Source organism: Tinamus guttatus, unplaced genomic scaffold (genome assembly GCF_059628265.1).
Source record: "Tinamus guttatus ecotype Peru unplaced genomic scaffold, ASM5962826v1 Tinamus_guttatus_pri_ptg000639l, whole genome shotgun sequence".
In the NCBI taxonomy this organism is placed as follows: domain Eukaryota; kingdom Metazoa; phylum Chordata; class Aves; order Tinamiformes; family Tinamidae; genus Tinamus; species Tinamus guttatus.
Window position 1 is genome coordinate 4,501,161 of NW_028289173.1, and position 27,590 is coordinate 4,528,750.

Genomic DNA, 27,590 nt, shown 5'->3' on the forward strand with positions numbered 1-27,590 from the left:
CCATGCCTCAAAAGCCATCACTGTAAGTGCCCTTTCCCACTGTTCTAATGAGATGGTCCTTCATTGAAGCAGGGGGCAGAATTTTGCTCCCCTGCATCAAATCTGCTTTTCTGGCTTGTTGTTTGAGAGTGAGGCTCTCTGCACACAAGCTGTCCACTACCCTCAGGTCTGCAACTGACTAAGAGCATGCAGTCCATCTTCCTAAGTCTTCCAAGGGAAAAAATCACAGAAAGGGAAAATACTTAGAGAAATACATATGCTCTCTTTTCCTCCATGGGAAAAACGTGTTTGCATTGTTTCCTCATGTTCCTTTCAAATTTAAAGTCTTTTGGAAATTACCAAACTTTAATAGAAATTCAGAATCATCTCAAAATGCCACTTATGTCCCTCTGAGTCCCCTATATACACAGACAGATGGCCTTCATTCTCTACTGCCCTCGCAGCTTCATGCAAAATTGAAGCAGCAAGGGGAAAATCATCCAGCACATGATGTTCATCTGCTGACTTCTGATCACCTTGAAAGATTCACACCATACTGATAGGACCTCACAACTAATGGTTCATCTCTGTCTGATGCACAGCCACTTGTCATCATGAACTACTAAGTATTTTGGGGTTTTTTTGAGGGGGAGGTGATATGGACCTGTCATACCCATTTTATCCTCATTTCCCTGATCTGTATAGGTTAAGATTGCTAAGAATTCCAGTGAGCAAAATTTACCAGCAAAATGCTTTCTTGCTAATCCTTATAGATATTCAGTCCAAAATCTCAGTGTATAAATCTGCTGCTTCTTTCTTTTTAGTTCAACCTAATACCTGTTTCCTAGTTTAGTCTGTTTGGTTAGTATCTGCATATTTTTTATTGCTACTTGTATCACTGTTCAATGTAGGATTTATAATTTAGGAGTGCATTGGGCAAATGCACTCCTAAGCAAGGAGCCTTGCAAAGTTTGTCATAGCGTTGACAGAAATTGGACCGGAGGGATTTGCTTTACTTCATAATTTTTGCCACGATCTGCATTGAAGCCAATAAATGAAGTTTTAAGTTGTGTTTGTGCTATTCAAAACCCCTGATTCTCTTAGAGCATCCTGTAAACTGCATGGCTGATGTAGGTTTCCATTCCTGGCATAAATCAAGAGCTGTATCACACTAACAGATGAGGAGCCAAGGCACTCTAACACACCAGCATCTTGTTTCCATCAGACTCCGAACAGCATACGCTATCCTCGACATTTACTAAGTGTACTAATTAAATTATACTCTCTGAGAAGCAAGTCTTTGTTCACTGAGTCAAGGCATTTGAAGTTTTCTTTCTTTGGATGCATTCAGTACACCACTGTAAACCAGTACTTACTGCACTGCTGGACTCCCTGGGAATTACTGAGAAGGGTTATTTTCCTGTTACAACACATTAGAAATACAAAGTCTGACTAGTGCCTATAGAACAGAAGAGTAGCTTCCAGCAAAACCTTTCCTCCCTGTGTTCAAATAATGAACAAGAAATCCTGTATTGACAAAATAATTTCTGACTCTTACACTGACTTCCTGACACAGGTGATAGAAGAGCCAATGAGGAGATGTGTTCTGCTGGACCTCGTACTTGCAAAGAAGGGCTGGTTAGAGACATGAAGGCTGGGGACAACCCTTGCTGTAGAGAGCATGAGATGGTGGAGTTCAGGATCCTGTGAGGAGAGAGCAGGGCAAAAAGCAGGATCACAACCCTGGGCTTTAGAAGAGCACACTATGGCCTTTTCAAGGATCTGCTTGGAAGAATGCCATGGTATAGGGTCCTAGAAGGAAGAGGGGTCCAAGATACCTAGTTGATATTTAAGGATCCTTTTTTTCAAGCTCAAGAACAATACAGCCAAAGGACCATGAAATCAAGCAAAGGGGGCAGAAAACTGGCATAGATGAACAAGGAGCTCCTAGCAAAACTCAAAGAGAAGAATGAAGCATAGAGAAAGCAGAAGCAGGGACAGACCACATGGAAGGACTATAGGAAGGTGGTCTGAGTATGCAGGGATGGGGCTAGGAGGCCAGGGTCTGTCTGGAGTTTAATCTAGTGAGGGATGTCAATAAGGGCATCTCTAAATAAATTACTAACAAAAGGAAGACTAGGGGAAATGCAGGACTGCTGAATTACCAAGGACCATGGTAATAAAGAATACAGAGTCTGGAGAAAGGAAGACTTCCCCTTGGAGGAGGACAATTGTGTTCCCTCAAGCACACTGGACATACACAAGTCATTTTGCCCTGATGGGATACACCCATGAGTGCAGAGGAACCTGCCTGATGTGATTGCAAGGACAGTCTCAGTTGTCTTTGGGAGATCATGGTGATCAGGAGAGGTGCCTGAAGACTGGAAGAAAGTACTGTCATTCCAGTTTCAAAAAGGGCAAGAATGAGGAACCACAAAGATTCAGGCCACACAGTCTCACCTCAATGCCTGGAAAGGTGATGAAGCAGCTCATCCCAGATGTGAATCCTAACTGTGTGAAGGATAAGGTCATCACGAGTAGTCAGGTGGAATCGCAAAGGAGAAATTATGCTTAAACAACCTGATAGTCTTCTCTGATCTGGACAGATGAGGGGAGCGATTGACTTTAACAAGGCTTTTGACATTGTTGCCCATAACACCCTCATAGGCAAGTTCAGGAAATGTAGGCTAGATAAGTGGATGGTGAAGTGGACAGGGGGGTGGCTGAATGGCAGAGCTCAGGGGGTTGTGAATCATGGTGCAGAGTCTGGTTGGAGGACTGTAGCTAGCAGTGTCCCCCAGGGGTGAATACTGTGTCCAGTGATTTTCAGTTCAGTCATCAATGGCCTCAATGAAGGGACAGAGTGCATCCTCAAAGTGCACTAGATGAAAGGACAGAGTGAACCCTCACAAAGTTTCCTGATGATACAAAACTGGGAGGAGTGACTGATAGACTAGAGGACTGTGCTGCCATTCAGGAGGACCTCAACAGGCTGGAGAGATGGGCAGAGAGGAACCTCATGAAATTCAACAAAAGGCAGTGCAGAGTCCTTCATCTAGAGAGGATTAATCACATGCACCAGGACAGGCTGAGGGGTTCACCTGCTGGAAAGCAGCTCTGCAGAGAAGGAGTCATGCGGGACGGCAAATTCTTAAGCACATTTCTTAAGAAATGAACCAGCAATGTCCCCTTGTGGCCAAGAAGGCCAATGGTAGGGAGATGATCCTGCCCCTTTACTCAGCCCTGCTGCAACCACATCTGGAGTGCTTGTCCACCTCGGGGCTTCTCAGTACAGGAGAGAAATGGAGCTACTGGAGTGAGTCCAGCAAAGGGCCACCAAGATGGTGAAAGAACAAGAGCAACTCTCCTTTGAGCAAAGGCTGAGAATGCTGTGCTTTTTCGATCTGCAGAAGAGAAGCCCGAGGGAGAATCCTATTAGTGTGTATAAATACCCGAAGCAGAGATGTAAATAGATGGGATGAGACTCCTTTCAGCGGTGCCAAGAGATAAGGATGAGAGGCAACAGGCACAAACTGAAACATTGGAAGTTCTGTCTGAACATAAGGAAAAACTCCTTTGCTGGAATGGTGACTGAGTGCTGGAACAGGCTGCCCAGAGAGGTTGTGGAGCCTCCATCACTGCAGATACTCAAAAACTAAGGGACAGCAGGGTCCTGGACAACATACTGTAGGTGAGTCTACTTGAGCAGAGGGAATGAGACCAACTGATCTCTAAAGGTCCCTTCCAAGCTCAGCCATTCTGTGATCCTGTGACTTGGGAGGACAGCAGTGGTCATCTCCTGTGGCCATGAGGAATGACACAAAGCTTTTTAGTCACTATGATACCAGGCAACTATCTGACATAGAACATTATCTAAGGCAATATGATTTGAATTCAGGAAAAAAAATACCATAAAAATATTTGCTCTGCACAAACTTCCATCCGAAGTTCACTGTCCATCTCAACTAAAGGTAATTTACACACAAAAGAACACACTTTTCAGTAGTAAGATATATTAATGTGGGGATAAAGGGATCGGGAGGAGGAAGCAAAAGGAGCCAGTTGGAGGAAACACTCTCTAGAGCTCATCTACTGTGAACTTTACCAATATTTTTAAGGTCTTATTTTGCCATTAGTAACAGACACAAGGAAATGACTTTTAAAATGTTACTTATATTCTGATCCCATCAGATCCTATTGCAATATACGTGATATTTGCTATCGTTTTCTTCCTGAATGTGAACAGAATTTCTGGTAAATAATGTTATGAGATCTAGTCTATTACGGATCTAAATGAACAAGGAGCCAACTGTTTTTTTTCACTCTGCTGCTTTTTAATTATATGTAATTCAAATAACTGATCTTCAAGAAATGCTCAGATGATCCACTCAAACTACAGAGTAAACTGAATACTGATGCAGGAGAAAAAGACTCAAACAGGCAGAGAGATAGAGCCCCACGTTGATGCTGAGAAAAATGGGGATGAGAACTGGCTTCAAATAAGACCAAAAGGACTTCATCAGGACGCCTATGTAAAAGGACATATGCTTATCACAAGACTTTTTTATGACTGTTTATCAAAGTTCAATACTCCCAGCATCAACAGATCATGTGTTCTGATGCTGTGAAACCTTGTTTCTATCATTCTGTTTGCAGCAAGCTAATATTTTTCTCTTCCACCTGGCACAAAGTCAAGAGTACCTTTTCTTTGGCAGATTTGTTCCCCTTTTAAACTCATCTCTCACTTACTAAACAGGATCTTGCAGCAGCTGAACATGCCACAAAGACTCTCTACATAGTTTGGGCACCCTTTCTTCATTTTCCTGTATTTTTGGCCAATCTTTGAAGGTTGTGATATAGTAATTTTCATCCTAAACCACTGTTTTTTTTTTCTCCTATTAAATTAGCTAAAGAACAGACAACAGTAGTTTCATATATGTAGCAGAAACATTTCTTAAGCATATTTACTTGATGCTGTTCCACATTTAGTGAAGCACTGTCAAATATAAAATTGAAGTAAGAAAACAAGATAGATATTCCAGGCACAGAAAATGCACATACTTAGAAAATGTGAAAAAAAGAGGTACTTAGAGTATTCTTCAAACCTCATGTGTCATATGTACCAGTTAGATTGAAAGTGAATATATGCACATCATGGAATTCCAGGTCAAAATATGGGCTTGTATTCTTGAGAACAGTGCTTTTTCCTTATGTTTTGACTGCATGCTAGCAAGAGGTTTACTCTGCATGTGTGAAGTGGCCACTCAGAAGTAACTGTAGGTATAGGAGAAAAGTTATAAAATTTGCAAAGGATATTTATCAGTGCAGTTTGATCTAAGTCCCAAGGACAAAAGCAAAAGAAAACAATGGAACTGCTAGTTATTCTGGTTTAAAGTAAAACATTTGTATACACGTAACTGGCTTGTATTATGCCTTTGGTGATCTATAATTTTACATTCTACTATTTTACACAATCTATTCTAATTTTTCAGATTTGATTGTTACAGTTTACAGCCACAATTCTGATAGAATAAATCATTTCAAGTAGAACTTATAAGCAGTTTTGATGCTAAGTCCCTCAGCTGAGAACAGAGAAAAAATAAACTAGGGACAGGGTTGGGCCTACAGGTATCTAAAATGCCTTCACCTTCAGAATTTTTGTTAGGACCAGTCTTTTCTTAAAACAACACCCATTAATTTAAATGAGTCAAGTGTTTCATTTCTTTTAGGTTTCATCTTATAGGTTTACATTTCATCATTTCTTTTAGGTGATTGTGTAAGTACCCTCTGAGCCTCAAAGAAGATCTTTCTGAGCAAAAGAGCACAAATCTAAAATAACACAAAATAAGGGCTTTATGTGACCTATAGACCACAAGGATTAAATGAATATTTCTCTCACAACAGGATGAGTGTAAACAACAGCCTACTGTAATATTCTTTTTCAGGCATATCTTGAAGATTAGTTTCTCAACACTTCCCATGAAAAGAAAAAAAAAAAAAAAGAGAGAGAGAGAGAGAGTTTTCAAATTACTTCAACATGTCCCCTGCCAGTGCAGTGTGGTCGATTTTTTTTTCTACAACTTCTACATGTTTCCAGGCCAAGCATCAAGGGTGTGGAGAAAGACATGCTGCCCTATATATTTCAGGATACACATGAGTTAACACCAGCGTTGAAGGGAGGAACACTCCCTCTCTCTCTTTATCCTCTAGACTTTCTGGTCCTAACAGCCATATACAAGGTCAGCAACCTACTTACGCTCTGAAGTGTAAGTTCCAAAAACAGACGATGGAAAGAAGTAGTATGAATAAGTAAAGGAGCAGGCACTTTAATACGAGATGATATAGAGGAGAAAAGGGAGGTACAAACAGTTCTGTATTTCCAAAAGTATTTATTTCCTCACAGCCACAGACCCTGACTGAGGAACATCTTAATTCTTCCTATTGTCATGTTTTCAGCTATGGTCATATCAAAATAACTTGCTTTATTCTGATAGTTTTTTTTAAAAAATCATGTAAGTCATTTGGAACTAAGCAGTTCAATGATGACATAAATGTAATGCAGGGGAAGGCAGTGTTCATTGTTTTGTATAAATGACAGACTTTGGGAAAACAGTGCGTCAAAACACAGTGACCGGAATGCAAGCCTAAGTTAGCAAGACTTGAACAGCCGGAGAGGGCTGAAAGTTCCAACTCCTACCTTTAGGAAGGGTGCTTAATCATCCAGCTAATGATTGACTTAGGATCAGAGGACTGAGTACAGACTGTAGAAGACAGGACTTTCCATCTCTTCCTACTGATGCTGAAACTAAATGTACAAGAGAGCATGACTCTATAGTGCGGTGTTCTGGACAGTCAGCACGGGGTAAAATGGTTCAAATCTTCACTTTATTAATACCTAAATGAGTATTGGATAGGGCATCTAGCCTCTTCTTTTCCAGGACGAGCAATGTGACAAGTGGACTGTAAAACCTCACACACATGCATGCATGCAAATTCTGAAGCCTGAAGATTTTTGATTCTTCCATGCAGATTTGATTCAGGTATTCCAAGGGAATAATGGCCACTTGTTTGAAATTCCTCTGCCAAAAACATTCAGCTCAGCCCTGTTCCCTCCTGGAGGAAGAGGGGGCTGGGATGGAGGGTTATCTTTGTTTCTATCTTTTTTTTTAGGGCATGAAGAAGAAGAGTCATCATCATCTCTCTCTGACATTTCTTTTTCTCAGACTATAAGAATGGAGTCTCTTTCAGCATCAACATGCAGCTTCAGTCTGCCCCCATAGAAGAAGCTGAATGAAACTTCCAAGGGAAAAAAAAATTTCTTTTACCCATGGAGTACTGCAACTGCTCTCACCACAAGGTGCATAAGGGGACACTGCAAGGCAGATAGCTGAGGTAAACTCTGAAATTAGGAATGTATCACCTTACAGCTGGTTCTCACATAAGCTGCATTATCTGCATTAACTGTCTATAGGAACATTTGCCCTCACCACTGGTTTTTCATATTCATTAGATTGCAAGAGAAGAAGATCTTTCTGAGATGACAGTGACTTCTCAAGGGGAGACCATCGCAACACAAGACTCAGAAAAAAAAATCTCTGAGAACAGAAAAGTTCAATAACTACTGCTTTACCCTTATAACACATATATAACTGTTTCCTTTCAGTCTACATGTACATCTCACTTCAGTAAGAAACATATGCAGAAAGAATGAACTAGTAGACAAACTACTACAGAATTCATGAACTCAGATCTTTGAAAGTAAAAGATCCTAGCTGATCCTAACACTGTGTTACTTGGTTCTAGTCAGTCTATGCAGGAAACTCCTGTTTATCCTTTTCCCTGCTGGTTTCATTATTTCTTTGGTTCCTTTTTCCTCCAAAGGAAGCTTCTCTGCTTTTCTCATCATCGTTGTCCCTCTTCTCTGTATCTCTTACATCTCTGAGACGGCAAGACCGGAGCTGCGCAAGAATCTGTGGAAGCACAGGGCTTTGTAGAGTGGAATATTGATATTCTCTGTGTTTCCTACTCCTTTATACTCCTTTATAATCTAAACTTATATTCGCCTTTTTCAAAATTGCAATTTGGGCATTTTTTTCATGAAAAGGTCTATTATAATTCAAAATCTCATTCCTAAATATTAATATCATGCTATATACACTAACCCTTTTATTAGTTCATTTATAAATGCTGTAATATTTATATTCCATTATAAGTATTTATATCCATTTTTATATTCTTATATTTTAGTGAGATCCCTGTGCAACTCCACTGTCCCTTCCCCATGGACACTATTTCTTTTGACCCTTGGTTTCAAATCTTTCAGACAAATTAGTACTTTCTCTATACACTCATGGGTGTTTGTCTTGTTCAAAAACCTTTGGTGAGAGGTCCTACCAAATACCTTTGGGAACACCAAATAGACCGCACAGGCTGAACTGTGCTTACTCATATGCTTCATGACACCTTAAAAAACTTCCAACGTATTGGTGATGTAGGACTGCCTATTGCAAAAGTACTGTTGATTCTCTTCCAATATGTCATGTGATTCATGGATACACTAAGCCTATTCTATTCACTGGCTCAATAAACGTATATGCTTGTAACACCCTTTGTCTTTGCAATCTTTTTAAAAGCTGTCAGCACATTAATCATCTTCTAGTTTCCTGGAAGGAGGTTTTAAATGAGAGATTACTATTCTTTCAGCTTTGAGTTGATTTAGATCCCCTGAGTGATTACTAATTAGTCCTGGCAAATGCTTATTGCTCATTTGCTTCATAGTCTCTTGACTGTATGCTTTGGGCTGATACAGAGCATTTCCAACTGAGAATCTCTATCATCTCTTTTATGGAAGACAATAAGGCAAAAGTAAATTTCTGCTATAACATTATCATATCAAATGTTCTCTTCATGCCTGCCTCTTTATTGTCCTCACAAATTCCTCACAGATTCCTTTAATCTAATCATCTTATTTCAACTTTATATCAGACTACTATTTTCTCTTGTACAGGAATCTACCTCACAAAAGAGAGAAAAAAAAAGGTGCTCTGATGTTATCAAAAAGGTCATATAGAGAAATTCAAAACAAACTTTTCAAGCCCCAGATGTTCTTTCCTCATGTAGTGGAGTTGTATAAAAACCTCAGATGTAGCTTTCAATGGAGTTTGTCATTATAGTCAAGGGCGTGAGGATGACGCACACAGCATACAATGAGGGCACATGATTGAGCTAACAGAACTTAAATCAGTTGTGTGTTAACAACATACAGTAGCTGACTGAATCTAGGATTAGCCTGTGTCAAAGGTAAGTAAAATGATTTCTCAGTAAGAACTTCTACCATGTTTGACATAGATTACAGTACAAACACCTTTTGTATGTCAGGTGATGTGAGACAAGTGTGCTGATATTGCAACTGTGCATTTGAAACCTACTACAATACTTGTGTAATTTTAGGAACTGTACAGTAAATGATGTACAAAGACAGCTTAACTCATGGGGTTAGCAAAGCCTGCTTTCCCATTTGAACATGACAATGAAGGGATACATCATAGTAGTTCAAAAGAAAATTGGGTAATCCAAGCCCAAGAAAAAAGACTCGCAGACCAAGTCTAAACAAGTACAGATTTTGATGCGGCATATAATGACTGTGAAATTCAAAATCATTGAGCTGTCATATACAAAAAATGAACTCAGCATGTTTGTTCTCCTACCAGATGACATCAGTGATAACACTCCTGGTCTGGATCTGGTAAAACTGACCTCCTGTTGCATCACAAAAAACAGTAACAAAAGTCGATAAAAGGAGGGAGGAAGCTGCAAAATTCTAGGGAAGCGGTTTTGATGTGTAAATACTTTGTTCGACAACTATAATGCCTTGAATTCTTAGCCTTGAATTCAGAGCATGTAGTAGGTATACTGGGAGGCCAAGAAAGTGGGGATTCCTACTCACAACCTTGTGTTGAAATGTTGCATACAATTGGATTAAAAGCATTGATTTTCAGCAGGCAAGAAAAAAAAAAAAGTTGTGTCCTTTGCTATACCCTAACTTTTCATGGAAACCCTACAAAAACATCCCAAGTAACACTATGCAGTGCCATCCCCAGTGCTGTGCCAGTGCTGATCAAAAGACCTTGACAGGGTTTGATAGGGATCAGGAGAGCAGGAAAATTCTGTTACTGGGGATAGTTAAGGTGAATTTAAGACACTGATGGCCTCTGTTTGTGCTGAACAGTAAGTTTAATTAAATTACTGTGTTGTTTGAAGTGGAACTGGAGAATTGTTTCCAACTAAGGTTTCTTTTTTTTTTCTTTCTTTTGTAGTTGTGGGAAAAGAGAAACATAAGAAAAGTTGCAGCCTGTGTAGTCTATAGCAAAGCTGTTAGTAAGAATTTTTCTTCCATACAGGTAAATCATGCATGCAGAAAGAACTTGTTCTCTCCACCCATTTGTTTGAGATAAGGTGTCAGTAATATTAATTAGCCATTAGGTTTGTATTTCACAGGAACAGACCAGCAGTAGGCACTGCCTTAAGGAAAAAAAGAACAGAAATCTTCACTATCGATCGGCTGCTATCTTAGAATCTTTGGTGATACTAATCTGCACTTAACTCATCATTTTAACAATTACTGTTCACGTTGCAGGTATATAGCTGGTGACCACAGGTTAGTTAGCTGCCTACCGCAGTGATATCTGTAGAGTCCGACAATCTGTAAAACACACATACGGAAGCGTGCATGTACACAATGATAATCTGCTGCCATGGTCACTAAACAGTTTTCTTTTTGTTAATCTAGTAGGCCACTTCATTCTGCTGACATCTGCCAGCCACGCTGCTACCTATAAAACACAGCCTGTGCGCTTACAAGTCACCTGAAGACACCAAGGGAGTTAAGCGGACTTAGAGCAGGTAAGAGTTTGCCATTCCGATGCTTATCTTCTGGCCCCTTTTTTTTCCCTAAAGACCAATAACTTTCCTCGAGAAGCGAGAGGAGACTTTTTCCATTTAAACAATTTCTAAACACGTTGCTCACTGCCAATATATTATTACTTCAAAAGATACACTATATTTACTCACTGAAGAGCCTAGTGAGACCAGTGGAGACTGCTGTCTTTGTTGCAAGTATGGTACGGTAAAATATATAGATATATTGGGAAATATGAAGACAAAAATAATTTGTCAATTTGGATTTAAATACATTTAAGCCTCTCTTATATTTTATTTCCCAGGTTCTCAGCCATGGAATGCCTCAGTGCAGCAAATACCACTTTTGCCCTCGACCTCTTTAAAAAGCTATGTGAAAAGAACAGGGTGCAGAACATGTTCTTTTCGCCATTCAGTATTTCTTCTGCTCTGTCTATGGTTTTGCTGGGTTCCAAAGGTAACACTGAAGCCCAGATAGCAAAGGTAAGTCTAAATGAAAGGTTTCAAATTTGGCATGAACACATGAACCACCAATCTCTTGTTTAAAGTCTGTGGCCTGCGCTCATGCTCAGTTGTTGTTGTCCTTCAGGCCTCAGGGAACAGAGGTCTTCCTTTAGTATGGACTTCAGCAGTACCTTTTATTTTTTAATTGGTATGTATTTGAGTAGGTGAAACTTCTTTTAATATGCAATTAGGAGATTCTTAGGTGTTTTTTTCATTTCATTTGTTTTTGAGTGGTGTTCCTTTTGAATGTTAGTAAGAGAGAGTGGGTAGGTTTTGTGTTTGAGGTTGTGCAGATGGATGTCCAGCTACAGAAATATATGTGCTGTTGTGCTGTTCCTTGGGAGCAATACCTGAATACATTTTGAAATCCACATTTTGAAAACGAAGACAGGTGCATTTGGAAAAAAAAAAACAAAAAAACTCACTCTGTAAATACGTTATGTCAGACATGCCAAAATTGGAAGAAATCATGAAGAAAATCACTAGTCACTTGTCTAGTGATTTCCTCTGTTCTCACAATCCCCAATTTTAATGTGTCAGCACTTGGGCCATCTGGAGGAAGGAAGTGGCGCTGGGCTAAGAGTACATCTCTGAAGTCCCAGTGCATACCTGAGCCAAGGTTTAGAATGGGGAAAAGCAGAGTGGCCAGTGAAATGTAAGATCGATGGTGCTCGTATGTAATCGAGTTGCCGAAAGCAGAGCTGGTGAGTGGAGTGAGCAGTGTGCCAGGGGTGTGACAGTGGGGACTGCCCTTGCAGGCACCTAGCCCCCTCAGTCACTGCAATACAGCTGATCCCATGTTCACTAAGGGGCTCCCTTCCTCCCTCCGCTGCTTAGAACTGTATGCAGCACTGAGGAGAAAGTAAAATAGGTCTAAACTCAGAATCCTGAAGGGGCTGGATGGATGTCTTAGCAAGGTATTGTTGAGATTTGACTTTTGTTTACAAAACAGCTCTGCATTGTGTTTTCAAAGCTTTATATATACTGATGTGTAGGAACATTCATTCACTTGTTTTCTGATAGTGTCCTGTTCAAAATATGCAATGCACAGTTCTCAAATGTCATGATATTTATACCATAACATTCTTTTGTAACAAATAGAAATTATTTTACTTTAGGCAACCATTTAAGTGGAATAAAATGTCACGCCTTGTTCCATATCACTTCTTTTGAATCTTGCTTGAGGATTTAAGGATTCCATCAGATATTTAGGATTGACATGCAGCTAAGAAAAAAAGTGCACTACTACCTTGGTGTCAATCTAGAATGACTCCTTTGACTTCTGTGAATCATTTCAGTTTTAAATCTGTGTGGAAAAGGCAGCACTAGATTTGTAAAATGTTGGTGAGGAAGTCTTATCGGGTAAAACTAAACATGCCAAATATTTATCTTGGTTGCCACAGATTTCATACGAGTGAGCTGACTGAAATATATCCTCTGAGAATTTAAAACATTCGTTTATGCACACCATACTCAGAAATTAGATCTTTAAAATAAAAGTCATTTATTTTATAAATGTTTTCATATAAAGTAAGTCGTATGCACCAAAATTTGTTTTTAATTGTATATCCCTAAATGGTTGGATAGAGAGATGGGAGCTGTGGAAGCACTGACCCTTCTGCATGCTAACTATTACTCACACAACATCCTGCTGTGCACACAACATGTGCAACGTTCACAGTAAGTGCCAGATGGGAGCTGTGAAGAAAAATCTGCTCTCTTCCATGGCTTGCTATGGGTGACCAGGTCACTTTTTAATTTCAAAACTGGTAAAAAGCATTATGCTGAATCAAGTGCTTCAAAGATGTGGACTGTGCTGAGGATGTTGATCTTTCTACAGGTGCTTTACTTGAACAAAACTCCAGATGCCCACAACGGATATCAGTCACTTCTTTCTGAAATCAACAATCCCAACACCAAGTACCTGCTTAGAACAGCCAACCGCTTATATGGAGAAAAGACACTTGAGTTCCTTTCAGTAAGTAAACCTCAAAGTTGTGGGGTTTTCATGTCTAACATGTGCACTACTTCTTCCCTGTGGAGGGCAGTTAAAGGCATTATCACTAGTTTTTTTTTTTTTTTTTTTCTTTTTAAGACTTGAGATGCCAGTACAGATTTTGGGTTGACCTGCTGGAAAGCAGCTCCGCAGAGAGGGATTTGGGAGTCCTGGTTGACAACAAGTTAACCATTAGGCAGCAATGTGCTCTGTGGCCAAGGCGGCCAATGGGATCCGTGAGGAGGAGCGTTGCCAGCAGGTCCAGAGAGGGGATCCTACCCCTCTCCTTAGCTCTGCTAAGGCTGCACCTGGAGTATTGTGGGCAGCTCTGGGCTCCCCAGTACCACAGGGACGTGGAACTTCTAGAGAGGCTCCACTGTAGAGTAACAAAGAGGATTAAGGAAATGCAGGATCTATCGCATCAGGAAAGACTGTGCGTGCTGGGGCTGTTTAACCTGGAGAAAATTGAAAGGGGATCTTATCAACATAGACAAATACCTGAGGGGAGAATGTGAAGAGGATGGGGCCAAACTCTTCTCCATGGTGGCCAGTGACAGGACAAGGGGTAACAGGTACAAGCTGAAACACAGGAAGTTCCACCTCCATGCGAGGAAGAACTTCTTTCCTGTGAGGGTGACAGAGCCCTGGGACAGGTTGCCCAGAGAGGATGTGGAGTCCCCTTCTTTGATCTTCCAAACCCACCTGGACGTGACCCTGTGCCACATACTCTAGGTGTTCCTGCTTGAGCAGGGCAGTGGGACTAGATGGCCTCTAGATGTCCCTTCCGGCCTCAACCATTCTGTAATGCAAAAGACTACTCTGAATGACAGTATCTCAATTTGTTCATGAAGCTCCTGTTTGATAGCCCTCTGATGGTGCAAGGCCCTCTAAATACTCTAAAAACAATTCACACGTTTTTTGCCTAGGGACCAAATATCTGTCATTTCTCTTTTCCCTTGATCATGTGTTAATATGGTGAAAAAGAGAATTGTTATTGCTGTCCAGCATACACAGTATTTTGTAGTATGTCATCCAGACATGTCTCTGTCATCCAGAGCCTATACTGGAAGAGGCACATGCTTTTTAATACTTTCCTTATCAGAAGGCATAAATATGAATAGTAGGTACGTATTATGGGTGTTCCTTAAGTAATTTCCATAGAAATACACCTATGGGTTTCATATTTATTTTCAGGGAGTGTAGGTATTTATATCTAAGAGTTCTTGTAATGCTTTTTATTTTTTCACTCTTTTACAATCCTGTTTTTTCCTTCCTAATTTACAGTCTTTTTTTTTGTGGAGGAAAAATGTTGTAAATAAGCACCAATAGTTTCATCTCTACTGTACTGAAAGTCCCCATACTAAAAACTGAACTGTAGTATAAAGATCAAAATATATGAAATTGGAGGGAAGATATGTTTTTTCTCTGTATGAAAAATCAATGGATCACCTCTGTTTCTAGTTATGTTTGGAGTCATAAAAACTAGTTTTATGCAGAAACAGACTTAAAACATTGTACATTCTCTAACTGAAGCCAGAAGAACATCAACACTGTTAGAGTCTCCATCACTGCACTAGACAGTACATTGGCTCATTTACATAAAAAAATGGAAGGCAATTTGTTGTTTGATTAGTTGAAAAAAAGAAAAAAATAAACAGAAAAAAAATATGTAAAGCTGAGGAAAGACAGGAGGCAGATTTTCTCAGCGTTTAACAAGAGTCTGTGAGTGAACAGGAGTAAAATATGTTGCTGAAATTCTGTGCTTAATGTTCAATTGCAGTCATTTACAGAATCAAGTCAGAAATTCTATCACGCTGGATTAGAACGAACTGACTTTGTGCACTCTTCAGAGGATTCCAGAAAAAAAATAAATGGCTGGGTGGAAGAGAAGACTGAAGGTAAGTATTTTACAAAGCTCCATGTTGCATTTAAAGGCAGTCAAGGCTTAGATAAACTGCTATTTCAAGATAAAACATTTTGGACTTTTTAAAAATCCTGAGCTCTCACTATCAGATTGATATCATTATAGAGTGGGTGCTATATTTGTTAAAAATTAGATATATGTCTTGCTGTTAACATTTGTTTTCCTTTGAATTAATCTCAAAGGTAAAATTCAGAACCTGCTGACCAAGGGAATGATTAATTCAACGACCAGACTTGTGTTGGTGAATGCCATCTATTTCAAAGGCAACTGGGAGGCCCAGTTCGACAAATGGAGGACAATGGAAAGGCCATTCAAACTTAACAAGGTATGGTACCCTGCAATGCTGACAGCACAGTGTTACATCTTGCTTGCTTAGAAAAATACATTAGTGCAGGGGAACTACAAGTAAGATTAACAGAATTACTTAATGGCCTTTGATAACTAATCACCCTCTTTTTCAATTTTCTGTTGTTTTACATACTTTCTAGATGTTTCAATGTCAAAATGGATGTAATGTAACAGCCTTTTGCAAATATTTCCAGCTCCTTTAGAAAAATACTGTCTTCCACTTGATTCCTGGTCAGGCCTGCTTTTTGGAAGTGATCCCAAACTCTGGGAATGTTACCAGATGTCCTTAACAAGAGCTAGGAATGTGACTCTCGAACTGAAATGGAGGATAACAAGGAAGTAAACATTAGTAACTGATGGTCCGTGTTAAAAAAGGAACGGAAGGAGGCAATGGGGAAAGAATGGGGAAGAAAAATCTCCCCTCTCCCTAATGTTCCTGTGATTTTTAAGGACTCAAAATAGTGCCATCACTTTGGTTTTTTTTTTGACATTTTAGTGGTGCTTTAAAATAATATATTTAATATTATAGTATTAAAATATTTTAATAGAGCCACACAAAAATGAAACTATCTAAATGGAGATTATTGCACAGTCACATAAAGCAAGGAAGACAGACCTTCCTAGCAGCTCTATTAAAAGGAATGCTAAAGATCATGTGTGTAAAAGCATGTTCTTGCCTCTCGGCTCTCACTTCACATGTACTTCCACATTAACAATGCAAAACTAAAACCCAGGGAACCTTAGTCATTATCCATTGCTTCCCTAAAAGCAGAGACAGGCCTGTACCCCACAGCATGTCCTAGTTCTCTGTACAGGCAAATCTCAAAAAGCTCCGAGTAACTGGATGCCCATCTCTTATTTTAAGACCCACATACTAGCTCAGGATTAACTGTTGTCACACCTTCTTTTCAGAATAAGAGCAAACCTGTGCAGATGATGTTCAAGAAACATAAATTTAATATGGCCTATGATGTGGACTTGCAGACCAAAATCCTTGAAGTCCCTTATGTTGATAATGAACTCAGCATGATCATCCTGCTCCCTGATGAAATCCAGGATGGATCCACTGGCTTGGAAAGGGTAAGTTGTTAAACTAAATGCAAAGATTGTTTTTATCCTGCCAGGGAAGAGTTTGATATTGATATATATATGTATATATGTATTTCTTTTTAGCTGGAAAGAGAACTTTCATATGAGAAGCTGATGCAGTGGAATAAACCTGAAATGATGAAGTATACAGAGTTGATTCTGTATTTACCCAGATTTAAACTGGAAGAAAATTATGATCTGAAAGGCATTTTGGGCAGCATGGGAATGCCCGATGCGTTTGACCCGATGAAAGCAGACTTCTCAGGAATGTCTTCTGGCAACGAGTTGGTGCTCTCTGAAGTGGTTCACAAGTCCTTTATAGAAGTCAATGAGGAAGGCACTGAAGCTGCCGCTGCCACTGCAATAGGATTCTCTCAGTCGAGCCTTTTAATGATTGCTCCAGAATTTACTGCTGATCATCCCTTCCTCTTCTTCATCCGGCACAACAAAACTTCTACCATTTTGTTCTGTGGCAGGTTTTGCTCTCCTTAAGCAGGAGACGTCTTGGCTGATGAGCCCCTATTACTGCAATAAGTTTAGGTGCCTTTACAATAGGATTACTCTCGTGTGCTCACTGCCTTTTCCAACAGTGCCTGAATCCTCTTTACTGGTCTTCATCTCAAGCTTGCATAGAATAACAGAGCCACTTAGAAATGGATAGAGACTGCCATTTCTAACACACCTTTTATGCAATGTGCTTAAATAGACACTATTCTAACATCCTGGAGGCATTAAAAACAAAACCAAAAAAAAACCCAGAAAACAAAACAAAAAAAAACAAAACAAACAAACAAACAAAGCTCAGTGAATACATCCATCCACGCTTGTGGTTCACTTCACTTTTTCTGGCCACCAGACAGTAAGTGAGAGAGTCAGGTCTCATAGACAATGAAGAAATAAATTTTGTTTCTTGGAACTCATTTCTCACCCTTGTCCTCTTTTTCCTTACATTCTCTACAGATGGAAGGAGGGTTTGGCAGCCTGCTGTACATGTCACTAAGCATCCTAACTGGACAGATTTTGGCGGGGTAGTAACCAGACAAGCACTTGGCCAGGTGTGGGAATAAATGTATGACCTGTGTAAGATGTCCTTACAAATCTTCAAGGGGCCAGGATCACTTTTTTACCGCCAGCTGACACCAAGATTTATTAGCCACTGTACATGGAGGCCTCTTATGGAGTAGGACTGATATTTCTATCATAACATAAAAAGTATGTAATTTAATAGAAGTTACATGGGGCCTATGCATATTTAAATGACAAACATTTTTTATAGCTTTATCCTTTCCTATTCATGTTTTGTTGAACACGCTTAGTAAATAATACCATAAGTATGGTTGAAATGACTTTCCAAATACAGTTATTTGTTTTAGTTGCTTCTGTTCCCAACATAATTAAAGAACTAATTAGGAGTGCTGTGGGATTTGCATTCCTTTTTGATCCATAAATAGTGCATTTCTTTTTCAGCTGTTCAGTGAGAACTTCTGGATGGATGACAAAGCTTTCCTGTACCTGGTTAAGACCTCACTGTTCTATGTCAGGTTCCCTGAATACTGTAAAATACAGTTTACTTCGACTGCCATTTCTCGTAACACCATTTGCAGACAATGTGGGAGAAATGGATTAGTGAACCTGGTCCATGTAGGGAACTTCCCTTTCTCTTTCTTTTCTTTCTGTGCATGCGGAGTAGTGCAATACAGCACGATGCAGTGACAATATAATGCAGACAGCTGAGGTAAACTCTAAAATTAGGAATGTATCACCTTACAGCTAGTTCTCACATAAGCTGATTACCTGCATAACTCTTTTTATGAACATTTGTCATCACCACTGGTTTTCCATATTCATCAGACTGCAAGTGAAGAAGGTCCTTGTGAGATGACAAGGATTTCTCAAGGGATACCAAAGAAAAGGAAGATAGTATACTCAGAAAAAAAAATCTCTCAGAACAGAAAAGTTCAACCACTACTGCCTTTCCTTAAAAAAATGCTTGCTTTCAGTCTACACGTACATCTCATTTCAGTACGAAATATAGACAGAAAGAGTGAGCTAGTAGATAAATTACTACAGAATTCATGAACTCAGATCTTCGAAATCAGAACAGAGACAATACCTGATCTGTGCAACTTGGTTTTACTTTGTCTATGTAGGCAACTCCCCTTTCTCTTGAACATTCCCCCTGCTGGCCTCATCATCGGTTCCTTTTTCCTCCAGAGGAACCTCCTCTGTTTTTCAGACCATCCTTGTCCCTCTTCTCTGTATCTCTTACACTTGGTCATTTCTGAGATGGCGAGACCAGAGCTGTGCAAGAATCTGTGGAAGCGCAGGGCTTTATAGAGTGGAATATTGATATTCTCTGTGTTTCCTACTCCTTTACTTATATAATCTAAAATTATATCTGCCTTTTTCACAATTGCAGTCTTGGCCTTTTTTTCATGAAAGTGTCTATTGTTATTTAATAATCTCTTTGCTAAATATTAATATCGTCCTATATACACTAATCCTTTTATTAGTTCATTAATAAATGTTGTAATATTTGTATTCCATTGTATTCCATTATAAATATTTATATCCATTTTTATATTCTAAATATTTTAGCAAGATCCCTGTACAACTCCACCATCCCTTCCCCATGGACACTATTTCTTCCTACCCTTAGTTTTGAATCTTTTAGACAAATTAGCCCTTTCTCTGTACACTCATAGGTGTTTGTCTTCTCCAAAATCCTTTGGTAAGAGGTCTTACCAAAGGCCTTTGGGAATACCAAATAGACTGCACAGGCTGAACTGTGCTTACTCATAGGCTTCCTGACATCTTAAAAAAATTCCATGAACTGCTCGGAGGGTTTGGGCCTGTCCTCACCACCTTCAAGGATGACGCACTCAGAATTTTGCAGGAGCATGTCCTGTGAACACAGAGCACATTCCAGCTGCACTACAGGAAGACGGGCTTTGGTTTATGTTTTCCTGATGAATTTGGGACACCAAAACCAAGCTGAATGGACCAGACCAGCCAACGTGTTAGAAGTTGAAATTGAAGCTGGAAGAGAATTACAACCTTAGGTCCCCTTGGCACAGCCGCAGAGGCAGCCAGCACTGCTCCCTGTCCTGCCGCACGCCCCAGGGTGTCCAGCACCGCTTTGGCTTTGCCCACGCTTCTCTCACACCCTGAGGGGACAGTCCTGCACTGCAGCGCCTGCACGAGTGCAACATGCCTTGCATGGGCAGAGCAGCCCTGGGCAGTATTTGGGTCGGACCATCCCGGATAGCCCAGTGCCCCCCATGGTCCACTGCCAGCAAGGGGCATATCCATACCCTTCCCTGGAGTGGGCTAAAACAGGCCCTGGTCCCCGTGACTGAAGCCCAGGATCCAAAGCTGAACATCTACTGCTAGCCCACCTCGGAGCCTGCCTAACCTCCTCTTCAGCACCTGATCAGCTCCTTGCATTCCACCTATGACACCTTCAAGGAAGGGGGGACAACCCTCCTACCATCATATGCCTTGCTTACAACACCCAGCTGTATGACTGAATCAACTCTTAATTTTGCGTCCGTTACCTTTGCACTTACTTTAAAGATTCCCTTCATATATCTGCATGTATGCGTGTGTATGCATCTATATGCACTTTTCTTCAGTCTATTCACCAGACCTAGAGCTTCAAACACACTGGGACTGCACAGAGCAGTGCAGCTCTGCCACCACTATGCAGGCACCAAAGAGTCTCCAGGTGGCTGGCTTGTGTTTACAGCAAATGCCAATCTATATAGAATTAATTAAATTATTAAAATCCTCAAGCCCTGCTGCTTTTTTTCAGGTAGCTGTGGCCTCGCTGCACCGCTGAGCATGTGGACTTCCACGTGTGCCAGCCACTTATCCGCATTGTGGTTTCTGCAGGAAGGTTATCTGAGAGGGCAGGTCAGAGGAGAGCTGCACCTTGTTTGAGCCACATCCCTTCATGGCAAAAGCAGGAGCTGCAGCGATGCCGCAGCATGTGTGCTCTGTTTAACGCACACACCTCCTTTGGAAGGATCTGTGTTTTAAAAACAGGCTTTCTCTTCCAAAAGTGTGTTGTTTACACGAGTGTCCATGTATGTTAAGAAGACGTGAGCACATTCACAATGTGACCAGCATGCAGAGTCAGGTCACCCAGAAACTTGTTCAAGTGGCTTGCCAGTGACCTGTGCTCTGCCCCAGAGAAATGGGAGTGAGGAATAAGACGCTGCAGGCCATAGAGTTAAACTAGCCTCTTGTTACCAGCTTTATCTCTGATCTCTAAGGGCATTTTGGGGAGCAATGTAAAATCAACTCACAAATGCATGCTTATGTTATGCGGGAAAGGGTGGTTGTTGCATGAAAATGTGGTCATTCGGCATCTTCTCCTCTAAATCACACCACTTTGAGGACAACGGTGTCAATAGCTGCGTTACTGGGAGGCCAAGAAAGTGGGGATTCCTACTCACAACCTTGTGTTGAAATGTTGCATACAATTGGATTAAAAGCACTGATTTTCAGCAGACAGGGAAAAAAAATGGTAGAGTCCTTTGCTACACTCTAACTTTTCATGGAAACCCTACAAAACCATCCCAAATAACACTGCATAGTGCTATCCCCAATGCGGTGCCAGTGCTGGTCAAAAGATCTTGACAGGTTTTGGTAGGGATCAGGAGGGCAGGTAAATTCTGTTATTGGGGATAGTTAAGGTGAATTTAAGACACTGATGGCCTCTGCTTGTGCTGAACAGTAAGTTTAATTAAATTACTGTGTTGTTTGAGGTGGAACTGGAGAATTGTTTCCAGCTAAGGTTTCTTTTTTTTCTTTTCTTTTTTATTTTGTCTATAGAGTCTGACAGTCTTTGAATTATACATATTGATGCATGCATGTACAATAATATTCTGCCTTTTGTACTGTATGCTTGTGTTTCATAGGCAATAAAATGCAGCTTAAAATGGACTTTGATTTTTCTCTCTTTATTGCAACAGGAAATTATAATAACCTGCTGTCATGGTGACTAAACAATAACTATTTTCCTCTTATTAATCTAGTAGGTCAGTTCATTCTGCTGACTTCTGCCAGCCACGCTGCTAGCTATAAAACACAGCCTGTGCGCTTACAAGTCACCTGAAGATACCAAGGGAGTTAAGCGGACTTAGAGAAGGTAAGAGTTTCCCATTCCGATGCTTATCTTCTGGCCTCTGTTTTTCCCTAAAGACCAATAATTTTCCTAGAGAAGCGAGAGGAGACTTTTTCTATTTAAACAAATTCTAAACAAAATAGTCACTGCCATATATGGGATCCTGGCCTGCATCAGGAGGAGCGTTGCCAGCAGGTCGAGGGAGGGGATCCTGCTCCTCTCCTCCGCCCTGCTGAGGCTGCACCTGGAGTATTGGGTGCAGTGCTGGGCTCCCCAGTACAAGAGGGACGGGGAACTGCTAGAGGGGGTGCAGCGGAGCCACGAAGGCCATAGATGCTGCAGTCCGTTAATTGTATGAGGGAAAACTAAGTGAGCTGGGCCTGTTGAGCCTGGAGAAGATTGAAAGGGGATCTTATCAACATATACAAATACCTGAGGGGAGAGTGTGAAGAGAATGGGGCCAAACTCTTCTCCGTGGTGGCCAGTGACAGGATAATAGGTACAAGTTGAAACACAGGAAGTTTAATCTCCACGTAAGGAAGAACTTCTTTCCTGTGAGGGTGACAGAGCCGTGGAACAGGCTGCCCAGAGAAGTTGTGGAGTCTCCTTCTCCGGAGATCTTCCAAACCCGCCTGGATGCCACCCTGTGCCACGTGCCCTAGGTGTCCCTGTTGGAGCAGGGGGGCTGAGACTAGATGATCTCTAGAGGTCCCCTCCAACCTCAACCATTCTGTGATTCTGTGTGATATATGTTACCTGAGCAGATAGGCTATATTTACTCACTGAAGAGCCTAGTGAGACCAGTGGAGACTGCTGTCTTTGTTGCAAGTATGGTACGGTAAAATATATACAAATGAGTATGCTGGGAAATATAAAGACAGAAACAATTTATTGTTTTGGATCGAAATTCATCTGAGGCTCTCTTCTTTTGTGTTTCATCTCCCAGGTTCTCAGCCATGGAATGCCTCAGTGCAGCAAATACCACTTTTGCCCTCGACCTCTTTAAAAAGCTGTGTGAAAAGAACAAGGCGCAGAACCTGTTCTTTTCACCGTTCAGTATTTCTTCTGCTCTGTCTATGGTTTTGCTGGGTTCCAAAGGTAACACTGAGGCCCAAATAGCAAAGGTAAGTCTAAATGAAACATATCAAATGTGGCCTGAACACATGAACCACCAATCTCTTTTTTTAAGGTCTGTGGCCTGTGCTCATGCTCAGTTGTTGTTGTCATTCAGGCTTCAGGGAACAGAGATCTTCCTTTAGTATGGACTTCAGCAGTACCTTTTATTTTTTAATTGGTATGTATTTGTGTAGCTGAAACTTCTTGTAATTAAGAGATTTTTTTTTTAATTTCAGTTCTGTTTGTTTTTGAGTGGTGAGTGTGAGTGGTTGAGACGGTGTGGGTAGGTTTTGTGTTTGAGGTTGTGCAGATGGTTGTCCAGCTACAAAAATGGATGTGCTTCTGTGCTGTTCCTTGGGAGCAATACCTGACTGCATTTTGAAATCTGGGTAGAAGAAGCAGCACAAGACTTGTAAAATGTTGGTGAAGAAGTCTTATCGTGTAAGCCAAATATATTGAATATTTTTCTTGGTTGCTGCAGATTGCATTTGATCAAGCTGAGTAAAATACATCTGTGAGAACTGAAGACACTGGTTTTAGCACACCATACTCATAAATCAGATCTTTAGAAAAAAAAGTGATTTATTTCATAAATGTTTTCATGTCATCAAGAAACTCTCCTTTCATGTGAAGATTTCAAATCAAGGAATAGCACCTGTACTCATGAACATATTTCCTATAATAACTTATGACAAGTGTAGCATTATTACATACCATAGTTAATTTACTTCTTCAGTAAAATTGAGATGGGAGAGCAGAATGATGAAGACAAAGCAAAAAAAAAGAAGGCACCTGACTGACAGAATAAAAATATGATCCCCATTTGGGAACACAAACAACAGCAGTTTCATTGTCATAGTTATTTGAAGGCATTATAGAAAAGGTGGCTTTCAATTCTGAGAAATGGGCTGGAAAAAGGGCTATTGTTACCACAGAAGAAAGCGATAACTGCACAACCGGCTGACATTTTTTTTTAACTTACTCAAGTAGAAAATGCTACTTGCACACTTCTCTGTTTATGCAGCTGACAGCATTAAATGCATAGTCATTTTCCTATTTATGCATAACTCATTTTTGTAGAGGAGGATAAACATATGTTTTGTTCTCTTTTAACGCTATGAAAGGGCCTGGACTTTTTCAAAACCAGATATGGTGAATGATATTATTTAAACGTACTGTATAAATAAGTTAGTATGGATTGAAGTTTTTGGTTTTAATTGTATATCCCTTGATGCTTGGATCACTAGTGAGATGGGAGCTGTACAGCCACTGACCCTTCTGCATGTTAACTATTACTCACACAACATCCTGCTGTGCACACAACATGTGCAACGTTCACAGTAAGTGCCAGATGGGAGCTGTGAAAAAAAATCTGCTCTCTTCCATGGCTTGCTATGGGTGACTAGGTCACTTTTTAATTTCAAAACTGGTAAAACGCATTATGCTGAATCAAGTACTTCAAAGATGTGGACTGTGCTGAGGTTGATCTTTCTACAGGTGCTTTCCTTGAGCAAAGCTCCAGATGCCCACAACGGATATCAGTCACTTCTTTCTGAAATCAACAATCCAAACACCAAGTACGTGCTTAGAACAGCCAACCGCTTATATGGAGAAAAGACACTTGAGTTCCTTTCAGTAAGTAAACCTCAAAGTTGTGGGGCTTTCATGTCTAACATATGCACTACTCATTCTCTGTGGAGGGCAGTTAAAGGCATTATATTTTACTTCGCTAGTTTTGGGGTTTTTTTTAGATTTGAGACCTAGTGAGACCTCCAAATGATAGTTATCTGAGTTTGTCCATGAAGCTGCTATTTGATAGCCCTATGATGGTGCAAGGCCCTCTAAACACTGCCAGCTTAAATCTGCACAATTCACATGTTTTTGGCCCAGGGACCAAATATCTGTCATTTCTCTCTTCACTTGATTGTGTGTTAATATGATGAAAAAGAATTGTTATTTTCCTTTAGCATACACAGTATTTGTAGTTTGTCTTTTCTTTGTCAATCCAGAGCATGTGATTTTTAAGACTTCCATTACCAGAAGGCATAAATCTGAATCTGTGCTTAATGTTCAATTGTAGTCATTTACAGAATCAAGTCAGAAATTCTATCACGCTGGATTAGAACGAACTGACTTTGTGCACTCTTCAGAGGATTCCAGAAAAAAAATAAATGGCTGGGTGGAAGAGAAGACAGAAGGTAACTATTTTGCAAAGCTCCATGTTGCATTTAAAGGCAGTCAAGGCTTAGATGAACAGCCATTTCAAGATAAAATACTTCAGAATTTAAAAAAAAAAATTCTCACCATCAAATTGATACTATCTATCACCTATCAAAAACAGAGGGGATACTACATTTGTTGGTAATCAGATATATGCCATGCCGTTAAAACTAGTTTTCCTTTGAATGTATCTCAAAGGTAAAATTCGGAACCTGCTGACCAAGGGAACTATTAACTCACTGACCAGACTCGTGTTGGTGAATGCCATCTATTTCAAAGGCAACTGGGAGGCCAAGTTCGACAAACACATGACAAAGCAATGGCCATTCAAACTTAACAAGGTATGGTACCCTGCAATGCTGACAGCACAGTGTTACATCTTACTTGCTAAGAAAAATTCATTAGTGCAGGGTTACCACAGGTAAGATTAATAGAATTACTTCTGTGCCTTTGATATCTAATCACCCTCTTTTTTGATTTTCTGTTGTTTTACATACTTTCTAGATGTTTCAATGTCAAAATGGATGTAATGTAACAGCCTTTTGCAAATATTTCCAGCTCCTTTAGAAAAATACTGCCCTCCACTTGATTCCTGGTCAGGCCTGCTTTTTGGAAGTGATCCCAAACTCTGGGAATGTTACCAGATGTCCTTAACAAGAGCTAGGAATGTGACTCTCGAACTGAAATGGAGGATAACAAGGAAGTAAACATTAGTAACTGATGGTCTGTGTTAAAAAAGGAACGGAAGGAGACAATGGAGAACAGAATGGGGAAGAAAAATCTTCCCTCTCCCTAATGTTCCTGTGATTTTTAAGGACTCAAAATAGTGCCATCACTTTTTTTTTGTCATGTTTAGTGGTGTATTAAAATAATATATTTAATATTACAGTATTAAAATATTTTGATAGAGCCACACAAAAATGAAACTATCTAAATGGAGATTATTGCACAGTCACATAAAGCAAGGAAGACAGACCTTCCTAGCAGCTCTATTAAAAGGAATGCTAAAGATCATGTGTGTAAAAGCATGTTCTTGCCTCTCGGCTCTCACTTCACATGTACTTCCACATTAACAATGCAAAACTAAAACCCAGGGAACCTTAGTCATTATCCATTGCTTCCCTAAAAGCAGAGGCAGGGCTGTACCCCACAGCATGTCCTAGTTCTCTATACAGGCAAATCTCAAAAAGCTCCGAGTAACTGGATGCCCATCTCTTATTTTAAGACCCACATACTAGCTCAGGATTAACTGTTGTCACACCTTCTTTTCAGAATGAGAGCAAACCTGTGCAGATGATGTTCAAAAAACATAAATTTAATATGGCCTATGATGTGGACTTGCAGACCAAAATCCTTGAAGTCCCTTATGTTGATAATGAACTCAGCATGATCATCCTGCTCCCTGATGAAATCCAGGATGGATCCACTGGCTTGGAAAGAGTAAGTTGTTAAACTAAATGCAAAGATTGTTTTTATCCTGCCAGGGAAGAGTTTGATATTGATATATATATGTATATATGTTTTTCTTTTTAGCTGGAAAGAGAACTTTCATATGAGAAGCTGATGCAGTGGATTAAACCTGAAATGATGGACTACACAGAGGTGAGGCTGTATTTACCCAGATTTAAACTGGAAGAAAATTATGATCTGAAACACATTTTGGGCAGCATGGGAATGCCCGATGCGTTTGACCTGAGGAAAGCAGACTTCTCAGGAATGTCTTCTGGCAACGAGTTGGTGCTCTCTGAAATGGTTCACAAGTCCTTTATAGAAGTCAACGAAGAAAGCACTGAAGCCGCAGCTGCCACCGCAATAGCATTGATTGGGTCAAGCCTTGTAAGGATTGTTCCACAATTTACTGCTGATCATCCCTTCCTCTTCTTCATCCGGCACAACAAAACTTCTACCATTTTGTTCTGTGGCAGGTTTTGCTCTCCCTAAGCAGGAGACGTCTTGGCTGATGAGCCCCTATTACTCCAATAAGTTTAGGTGCCTTTACAATAGGATTACTCTCTTGTGCTCACTGCCTTTTCCAACAGTGCCTGAATCCTCTTTACTGGTCTTCATCTCAATCTTGCATGGAATAACGGAGCCACTTAGAAATGGATAGAGACTGCCATTTCTAACACACCTTTTATGCAATGTGCTTAAATAGACACTATTCTAACATCCTGGAGGCATTAAAAACAAAACAACAAAACAAACAAACAAACAAAGCTCAGTGAATACTTCCATCCACGCTTGTGGTTCACTTCACTTTTTCTGGCCACCAGACAGTAAGTGAGAGAGTCAGGTCTCATAGACAATGAAGAAATAAATTTTGTTTCTTGGAACTCATTTCTCACCCTTGTCCCCTTTTTCTTTAC

At 40.3% G+C, this 27,590-nt stretch overlaps 2 protein-coding genes across 2 annotated transcripts; both read left to right on the forward strand.

The window, feature by feature from the left end:
* Nucleotides 1-11,205: 11,205 nt before the first annotated feature.
* LOC148592110 (serpin B6-like) lies at nt 11,206-17,462 on the forward strand. The gene is made up of 6 exons (XM_088535663.1): nt 11,206-11,379; nt 13,241-13,378; nt 15,177-15,294; nt 15,503-15,645; nt 16,581-16,748; nt 16,842-17,462. The coding sequence occupies exons 1-6, from the start codon at nt 11,212-11,214 to the stop codon at nt 17,247-17,249; spliced, it is 1,143 nt and encodes a 380-aa protein (XP_088391789.1). The 5' UTR covers nt 11,206-11,211; the 3' UTR covers nt 17,250-17,462.
* A 4,323-nt stretch (nt 17,463-21,785) lies between these two features.
* On the forward strand, nt 21,786-27,378 carry LOC148592111 (serpin B6-like). The gene is made up of 7 exons (XM_088535664.1): nt 21,786-21,912; nt 22,835-23,012; nt 24,502-24,639; nt 25,085-25,202; nt 25,423-25,565; nt 26,497-26,664; nt 26,758-27,378. Exons 2-7 carry the CDS (start codon nt 22,845-22,847, stop codon nt 27,163-27,165), a joined length of 1,143 nt encoding a protein of 380 aa, XP_088391790.1. The 5' UTR covers nt 21,786-21,912; nt 22,835-22,844; the 3' UTR covers nt 27,166-27,378.
* The last annotated feature ends 212 nt before the right edge of the window (nt 27,379-27,590 follow it).

Coding starts and splice junctions, on each gene's coding strand:
- LOC148592111 (XM_088535664.1), top strand. CDS start 22,845: ATGGAATGCCTCAGTGCAGCAAATACCACTTTTGCCCTCGACCTCTTT. Junction 25,566..26,496: donor GGCCATTCAAACTTAACAAG/GTATGGTACCCT, acceptor CCTTCTTTTCAG/AATGAGAGCAAACCTGTGCA. Junction 26,665..26,757: donor GATCCACTGGCTTGGAAAGA/GTAAGTTGTTAA, acceptor TTTTCTTTTTAG/CTGGAAAGAGAACTTTCATA.
- LOC148592110 (XM_088535663.1), top strand. CDS start 11,212: ATGGAATGCCTCAGTGCAGCAAATACCACTTTTGCCCTCGACCTCTTT. Junction 15,295..15,502: donor GGTGGAAGAGAAGACTGAAG/GTAAGTATTTTA, acceptor TTAATCTCAAAG/GTAAAATTCAGAACCTGCTG. Junction 16,749..16,841: donor GATCCACTGGCTTGGAAAGG/GTAAGTTGTTAA, acceptor ATTTCTTTTTAG/CTGGAAAGAGAACTTTCATA.